The sequence below is a fragment of the Elaeis guineensis genome, chromosome 3, assembly GCF_000442705.2.
Source record: "Elaeis guineensis isolate ETL-2024a chromosome 3, EG11, whole genome shotgun sequence".
NCBI lineage: Eukaryota > Viridiplantae > Streptophyta > Magnoliopsida > Arecales > Arecaceae > Elaeis > Elaeis guineensis.
This window is the reverse complement of record NC_025995.2, coordinates 101,011,524-101,020,633: the sequence shown is the minus strand read 5'-3', so window position 1 is coordinate 101,020,633 and position 9,110 is coordinate 101,011,524. Positions and strand designations below refer to the sequence as shown.

The 9,110-nt window shown below is 39.7% G+C and overlaps 1 protein-coding gene across 1 annotated transcript; it reads left to right on the top strand.

Annotated features, from left to right (window-relative positions):
* Nucleotides 1–222: 222 nt before the first annotated feature.
* On the top strand, nucleotides 223–3,854 carry LOC105041409 (uncharacterized). The gene is made up of 2 exons (XM_010918379.4): nucleotides 223–772; nucleotides 3,319–3,854. Exons 1-2 carry the CDS (start codon nucleotides 284–286, stop codon nucleotides 3,649–3,651), a joined length of 822 nt encoding a protein of 273 aa, XP_010916681.1. The 5' UTR covers nucleotides 223–283; the 3' UTR covers nucleotides 3,652–3,854.
* Nucleotides 3,855–9,110: the final 5,256 nt, after the last annotated feature.

Sequence of the window (9,110 nt, the reverse complement as noted above, 5' to 3'; positions counted from 1 at the left end):
GAGAAATCTATGATCTAAACTTTTGTGAGAAAGCGTCCATTTGCGCGGCTGTAAAATATGCACTGCATCTGCATGCCAATTTTTCCTGGAGTGCTACCGGGTCGGGTTAGTAGATATTGGATTGGTAGGTATGGGTTCCATATTTGGTAGTGTTCCGACCCGGGTCCGGTTTGGAATTTCCGCGGGAACCAAACCCGCTAAAAAACGGGGAAAACCCTAGCCTCTTGGTATCGGGGCGTTTCCCATACGTCCGAACTACTTCCCTGGTCTCGGGGCTTCGGTCATGGCGGAAGAGCTCGCTGCGAACCCCCAACCAAATGAAGGAAACGCGCCGGAAGCCGGATCCGCCGTAGACATGGAGCTGGGGACCTCGTCTTCCAAAATCCCCGGCGGTTCCGGGCCCCTGGCCGTTGAGAACGGGGCGGAGAAGCCAGGGGATGAGGGCGGAGGAGGTGGGGTGAAGAGGAAGAGAGAGGAGGGAAACGATACGGTGGCAGAGGACAAGGAGGAGGACGAGGCTGGATCCTCGAATAAACGGATGGTGGAGAGGTCTCTGGAAGAAAAAAGCCTCGACAAGATGGAAGATAAGAAGGAGGGGGGAGAGGATTCGAATGCGGATGAGAAGGAGGAAGAAGAAGGAGGAGGAGGCGAGGAGGAGAAGAAATCGATGAAGGTGTGCCTGGGACCGAAGGCGTTTGACTCGTCGAAGGAGATGTTCGACTACTTCTTCAAGCTACTACGTCAATGGTCTCCCAATCTCGATATCAACGAGGTTATTCTTTAAATATTTGTTTTTCTTTTAGATTTCTGCAGTTCCAAAGATGCTATCTTTTTTATTAATTCAATATAGTTTCATGAATCATGCTCCATTTGAGTTCGTTCCAAAGTAGAGTTTACAGAGTGATTTTTTTATCTGATGAGGTAATTTGGATTTTTGATGGGGCATTGGAGGGGTTTTGATGAAACTCGAATTTCTAGTGGACAAACGTTACTTTCTTTTCTCTTAATTTATTGTAATTTTGTGATTCATGCTTTGTTCCACCCGTTTTCATGGGAAATCTGTTGGAATTTTATGACCAAAAAGAATCTATAGAGCGTGTTTTTTATTTAGGATCGAGGAATTTGTGGTGTCAGTAAGGATTTGGTTGGGCTTCTGTGATAGAGACCATAGTTCGATGGAATTTTTAGTACAATTGCAAATAGCATTTTCAGTTGATTTTTCAAGATGGCAACAAAATCCTGTTTTTCTGTGTTACACCTTCCTTTGGTTTCTTGGATTTATGGGGCACATAGTTCTGCTTAGATTCATATCTTGTTTATAGTTTTGATTAAGGTAAAATCCAATTGTATTGCCTCATTACAACCTTGGCGTTTTTAATGATTTGTTTGTGATACTCGTAATATCATGATGTCATGGCTACATGCTGTTTTGTATATTCTAGTTTTAGATGTGCTGGTTTTATTTTATTTTTTACTTGGTTTAATGCTGTAGAATCTTATAAGCAGACTTTATTTAGTTTAGTTGATAAGTGCCATTGCTGAATGAAAGTGTGATACGTCATTTAATTTAATTTTTTATCAGGAGTGACGTTATTATTTTCTGCATACAGTTGATTACGATATGTTGATTAATTTGAAACATATTGTGTGCATCTAATTGCCCATTTTGGAATGCACACATAATTGTTTTTTTGGACTTTTTGTTGTAATAGTAAAATGACTAAATGAGTATCCAATTTTTGTGAGGCGAGAAGAAAGATACAATAACAAAATGATCGAATGCATTGGTACAAATTTGACATTATTTGTTGTGATAAGTTGGTAACATGGGGAAAGAAAATGTTTGATTATATGCTTGAAGACCAAAAATAATGCTATGGGGAACTTTGGCTGGACAAACTTGAGAAATTTATTTTCAGTTAATTTTCTGACTTTTTTTTAACCAAATGTACTAGGATAACCATGCATTCTCTTGCTTGCTAAATGCCAATGAATAACTATTACTGTGTGCAGTCTGTACACTGTTGACCGTAACAGAATTATGACTCACCTACGAGACTTTAAAGGCACCTTTTTTTGGGAAATATGTATTTTTCCTTTACCTTTCACTACCACATCACATGTTTAAATTGCTTTGTTGATTTTCCCACCGATTGAAATTTTTGTTTATGATTGACCATCAGAGTTAACAAACTCTCTTTGAGAATTTTGAACCTGTCTGTCTTTGATTCACGACCTAAATAATTTCAATTAATGTTCGTTAAGATTTTGATGAAACTGATAACTGAACAACCTAGCTTGTTTGGTTGATGTACCTCTTTGGCATTCCAAACCATTGCTAATACCTGCTTCTTCATCACTATCAGGTCTCTGTACTTTTCCCCTTCTAAGTACCTCTTAATTGATGTTACCTCATGTCCCTAAGAGTGTGATGTCTCATGTCAACTCAACACCCTGCAATCTGCCAAAGATTAGTGGTTTTCTATTTTGATGTTTGAAGTTGTTAGGGGGCAAAAAAAAAACTTTTTTTTCTCAATTTTAGCATAATGTAACATCTAAGGAGAATCGAGTGAAAAGAAATGTGCTTATGGAAATTTTGTGGTGCTACAATTGTGAAACTACAGCTTCAGATGCTTCTTCTATATATTCAGTTTGAATCAGCTCAATTAGTTAATCATCTCATATCAGATCTTACCTTACAATGATGGGAGTATGATAGAAGGCAAATCAACACAAGTTATGACCCATATGTGAGAGTCAGCATAGAAGATTGGAATCCTATATTTGTTTTGGTTCCTGTGCTTTACTTGATTTTGCTGAAAAAATATTTTATGTTTTGTCATATGCTCGCACCAAATGGCTCAATCTCTTAATCTCTGAAGACCTTTTTCCCTATCATTTTGTCTTACTATTCTATTCCACCACATGGTGACTCATTATATTCTTAACATGTGGTCGGCTTAAGTAATATTGCTTGCTCTAAAAAGCTAGGATCATTGCTTAATGTCTTATTTAACTGGCTCTTCTTTACTGTTTGCCAACGGCTTTGTCGATTACTTGCAGTGTAGATACCATTCCCTCCGGATTCATGCCAAAACATTTTATCCTTCTTTATATAGGACTGATATTGTCCAGCTGTTGTTTATACAGCCTAATTTTAAACAGTCACTTTATGCACAAAATTATCTCATTTTCTCTCTATTGAACTTCTGTGCTGTCACTGACTTTCTCATCCTGGTCGCAAGCGAATCTTTTTGGCCACGCTGCATTCAGATGTGGATTTAGGGTGTCTTGACTCACATCCATTTGCTTGTGCAGTACGAGCACATGGTGCTGTTGGACTTACTGCAGAAGGGCCATCCGGAGCCGGAGAAAAAGATTGGAGAAGGGATCCAAGCATTCCAGGTCCGGTACCAGCCAGCATGGAAAAGCCGGTGCTTCTTCATCGTACGAGTTGACGGAACCGATGATGATTTCAGCTTTCGTAAATGTATCGATCAGATTCTCCCATTGCCTGAACACATGAAGGCCCAGTCGGCCTCGAATGGCAACAAGGTTGGCCGAAGGAAGGGAGGCTGTGGCTTTGGGAATCAGGGAGGCAGAAGTGGGGGAAATGGAAGCCGAGGCTGTGGCAGGAGAGGTGGGAAGTAAGATCTCACCCTGTTTCAGCCTACTTGGTGATCTCTAATTTATTGAGTGAAAGCTCTCGAGTTCTGTTATTTGATCTTAAGAGAAAAAACGTCATGCAAGCCCTAGTTCTATGGGTTAATTTCTTTTAATCTAATTTTCTTTATTGCTATTATGTTTTGTTGTCTCAGAATCGAAATAAATTTCGCTGGTGGTCTTCTGCTTGCTGACTAGCCTCCAGAATCTCACCGCCGAACTATATTGCTTTCATCTGTTTCTTGTGGTAAAAATATAGGATTTTTCAAACCTGATTCGTCGGCTGTTCACGGGCCCCAGTGTCGACCTAAACCTTATTTAGAGCATAGGCGCTAAAATTTGATCCCCAGCCAAATCAATATACAGACATTGGATTCTGGCTCATCATCATTTCCGTCTCTGTTGAATTATGCGGATGTTTGACTTGCGATCGAAATTACAATCAGAATAAAAATCGAAATGGATTGAAATCGAAATTAAAATGATCAAATTTTTTAAAATATTTAGTTTGTAATTTGAATAAAAATTTAAATTTATTAAAAAAAATAGAGATTGAGTTTTAGATAAATTGAGCTATGCTTATTTTAATTTAAAATCAGAATAAAATTCTTTTCATCTAAATGATTAGAGTGGGAGTTATTTATTTTTATTTCGATTTCAGATCTCCATTTCTCCCAATTAAATATTTTCTATAATTATTGGTGAAGTGCTATTTGAACTTGGAATATGTGGTCTGATCGGTACGTTCATGGCTTGAAGCCTCGATGCCAAAGTCCATGTGTATTGGACTTATCATCTGAGCAATTTTTAGACCTTATGATGCATGTGTAATAATTTTTAGACCTTATGATGCATGTGTTTGATATTCAAAATATGATTACAAAACTCTACCACCCCATTACATTATTGGAGAAAATTGGAGGGTGAAATATGATCTCTAATCTTCTCCCTCTGCCGTCTTTTTAGGAGTTTGATATGTTTGGATTTGGTATTCGTCCCTCAAGAACTCTCTGTTGCATCTTTTCTTTTTCTTTTTCTTTTTTTTCTCTCTGTCTCTTTTTTTCCTTCTTTCTTTCTTCCGCTCCGCCTTCTCCTCCTTTCTTTTTTTTTTCCCCTTTTTTTTTTTTTTTTTTTTGTGTGCGCTTTCTTTTCCCTTTTTTTTTTTCTTGCGCGCGCGCGCGCGCGCGCGCGTGTGGAGGGGTGGGTGCGCGTGTGTGTGGGGCGGCGGTGTTTAAAAGTTTTAAAATAGAAATAGGAGAATTTATGTATCACGTGACGTGGTTGAGCCTAAAAAGAAAATTTCAAATGCAATGTTCATCAATAATGACAACCACCTGTTTTGCTCGTCAGGAAATAAATCAAAACCGTACGAGTGAATAAATAGATAAAATGACAAGCATTTGGTTGTCTCGGCATGAGGTGACGGGTGGACACGATGGGTTGACAGGTGCTAGGCCAGGGCTGGTCCAAAGCCCGCATAGAAATCTCCATGGACGCGTGTAGATGAAAGCAACGTCTTTTAGGCCGCATACTCTCTCCCTCTCCTTTTCCGCAGAGAATCCGGTGACGTTATGATTCCCGACAACAAAATCTAGTGCCAGCCTCTTAATCTTCCTCTCCATTATTCATGCAATATTATTAAAATAATAACACGCTCTCCAAATTAAAAAAATCTCTTAACAAAATAAATAAGTACTCCGTAAAAGAGTAAAAGGCACTGCACGCCTCCCAATCTCTCAATCGTGGAAATCCACTGGAAATCTATAAAAACAAATTAGAATAAAATAAAACCAGCCTTTAACACCAATCCACAGATAAATGTTTATTATCTTAATAATTTTTGTCCCTAAATCGGAGCTGGTATTTAAAGTTATTTTTCTGGCAAAAGATGGTGTCATCAGGGCCGTACTGATATGCTCGGGACGATCAAAAACTTGGCGGATTCACACGTGACGCCTGGACTTCGATATTCGCACGCGTGCAGGGGAGGGTAAAGAGGTAAAAGAAAAAGAGTCACGGTCGCAGGTGGCCGCGATGGGAACACTTGCTGGCGTACGGGGGGACGCGTGGAGCGCGATGGTCGCGCACGCGAGGCACGAGCACCAATGGAGAATTGGGGAAGGGTTGGAGGTCAAAGGTGGGTTATAAATGGCGAGGGCGACCTCTCATCAATCATCAACCTCCCACGCCCTGTCAGATCGTACGGGCCAGATTTTTGCACAGCGTGCCGCTGCCGCTGCCGCGGTGGATGCAGTTGTGCGCGCGCCACCTGAATCAGACCAAGCCGGCAGCGTAACTCTGCTGTTTGCTGCTTCACATGCTACTGTAACATATTGGCAGTTAAAATAATTTCTGACCAAGGCTTTAAATGCCTGATTGGAGCACTTAATTCTAGCATTTATGTAGGGCGGTTGTTTGAGCCTTTATTTATATTCTTCCAAACTAATTTTGGATCAACCTGATTAAATTTTGTTGCACATGTTCTGCTGGGACCCAACCCATGAACATCCCTATCCTTCTTCTTCTTCTTTATTTTAAGAAGAACATCCCCACCTTCATCAAAGTTTGTGTTAAGTAATGTCCCTAATAGATTTAGGATAATGGAAATTGCAATGTGTTAAAGCAAACTAGGATTGGATTAAGAAAAGATAGCAATATGAAAAATCTTGACCAGTATCCTTATACATATAATTTTGGATCATTTATATGATCTAGAAATAATTTATTTTGTAATAATCAATCTCTAGTAGACAACGATTAACAAAATTAGTATTCAGAAAAAGATTAATAAAACTCAAAAAAAATTATCCAAAATAATGATTCGATCTGATCTAAATTTTTTGATCCAGATAAAACACTATCCTTATGATCTGGATTGGATCAAAACTGCAATCCATACTCAGTGTATGAAAATTTAATTAAAAAAATTTGAATCATACTTGATTATAACCAAAAAAAAAAAATCTTTGATCAAAATATGCCCCAAATAAGATTGGGTTAGACATGTCTTCTTCCTGTTGTGTTGATTCTTGCCACCCCTGAAGATCGATGCCTGACTAATCTCTTTTTTATAGGGTGAAGGGCAAAGGGCAGTATGCTCGGATGATAAGCCCCCACGTCATGCTAACCTTGATTTTCCAAAGCTAGTTTTGTGTGGTCAATGGTAGTGTCGTACTTTACATTAGCAGAATTTTTGCAGGGTGGCGTTAGACAGACTTGGTAGTAACACCATTTTCCAAGGGGAAGTGTGCAATTAATCTTGAGGAATTACTCTCCCAGGCGAGGGCCGGAGGTTTGGCGATGCAAGACAAACATGTCAAGTCATGACCGACAGCAAAAATGCCACATTATGGGCTCATATGACCTCATTGTTCAAACCAGGGTTCCATCCATGTGGATTTGGGTCCCACATATCATGGTGAGGAGGAGATGGATACGTGTAGGCATGTCGAGACCATTTGGCGTACCTTGTCATCTTGCAATCAACCGTCCCATGGTCCGCATCGCCCGTTCCAGGCCAACAAAAATGGCCCTCACCATCCAATTATAACATGGATCAACATATGATGGTCTTGTTGCTTGGCATCCAAGAGTCACACCGCAAAGCAATTCACGCTTGCCTAAATTCCATCCTATCCTTCTAATTTTGTGGAGCCTAAACACTATCATTGCCACTATAAGTCCTTGAAAAAAAAAAAAAAATGAGCACCATGAGCCTTTGACATGAACACACCTCCATACACACGTGTGAACCAATAAGCATGGCCACTCGAACAAATATTGCACGTGTGCGATGATGGAGGTTTCCAAGTTGGACCATCCTCTATGATCTCGAGCCCCTTACCTCATCTTCTACCATATTATATATAAAACAACAGCAGAACATAACAAGGCAGAGAGGGAAAAAGGATAGGAGGATCGACACTTTAGTGTATTGATGTTAAATAATTGTGGTGGTGATGGGGGGCTGAGGTTAAAGGGCTGGGGCGAGTGGGTGGGGTTGCATTCCATACATCACGCATGAGAGCATGGATTCTTCCACCCTTTTTACCTTTCCTTTGCTTCTTTTGGAGTTTATTATAAAGGGATGGCATGCAATATTTCCTCTCTTTTGAGGGTGGGGTAATGGTGGTGTGGCTTTCCGAGCGTGGTGTCCCTGTTGGAGAATCCACAAACCGAACGGCTCCATGGTTGCCTAAAGCATCTGATGACCCCACAAACATCCCCATGAGTCAAGGTGTGCTTGCGTGTTTGAGCTAATGGCGGGCCCTCTCCAACTATATTGTGGTTTTACCCTTCCATGGCTTACGAAAGGGTGCAGAGAAGGTTGTCATATCAGGATTTAGCTGATAGCGTGACTGGTTTCGGTTTTCTCGCTGGGTTAATCCACCTCAGGGCTCGGAAATTTAAAATGAACGACTGATATTTCTGAAGTTTAAAGAGATATAATTGTATTTACAATATAATTAACAAGCAATCTCCTTGTAATTACCATTATCGTCTCTTTGAAATACTGTTCTTGTGATTGGAAAAAAATACTCATTTTGTGCTGCTTTCATTTTGATATAGGGCTACATCTCAAGAGCCCCAAACCTATGCCATTATAATTTATAACACAAATCGCTCTTGGTCTTCAAGGTGCTACTTCAGATACCCTCTCGATTAAAATGCACCACAGTTACTTCTGCCGTAGAGAGGATATATTTCTAATCTACTTGCAAAAAGCAAACAGTAATGCAGCTATTAGACAACCAGATGAGTATATATATATATAACAACAACAACAACAACAGCTATTCATCAATGTGCAGAGCAAATTGTATTTTAAACATTAAGCAACAAGTTGAATCAAAATTTTCAAAAAATATTAAATAGTCGGGAAATAAATTATATAGGCAAAGCAAATGCTAGTCAAACTAAAGGCCATGAACATAAAGTGCAGTCATCACCTGCAGATTTATTTCCAAGCTTTGAGACTTTATTGGTTGATCTAACTTGAGTTCCAATGGTTTCGAGCGGACACCTAACAGCTTCGGTATTATGAAACATGCATCAATCTCTATCATATAACGATCAAAGTGATCATCCACATCGATTGTTTTGGGTTGTCAACCCATGCGCGATATGACCAACCATTCGCTGGACACGTGTATACCATTATGCATAGGATCGAGACAACTATTCGAATAGAGTACACGCTAACCATGATTAACAAAGTTGTTATGAGATAAACAATATGTCTAAATTAAAAATCCAAGCATTTGCACCGTTACAATCTCTCCTTCTTATTTAAGCTTAAAAGGTAGGTTTGGTGCTACCCAAAGCGTAGACCTCAAGGGAGGGGCTTTCTTGACTCGCCGTTCCCTTTGTTCCCTTCCCTCTAAACAAGAGGGCGTGAAACTAAAAGATCATGCTAAAGTTATAGTAGTATTATAGGGTTGCTTAAA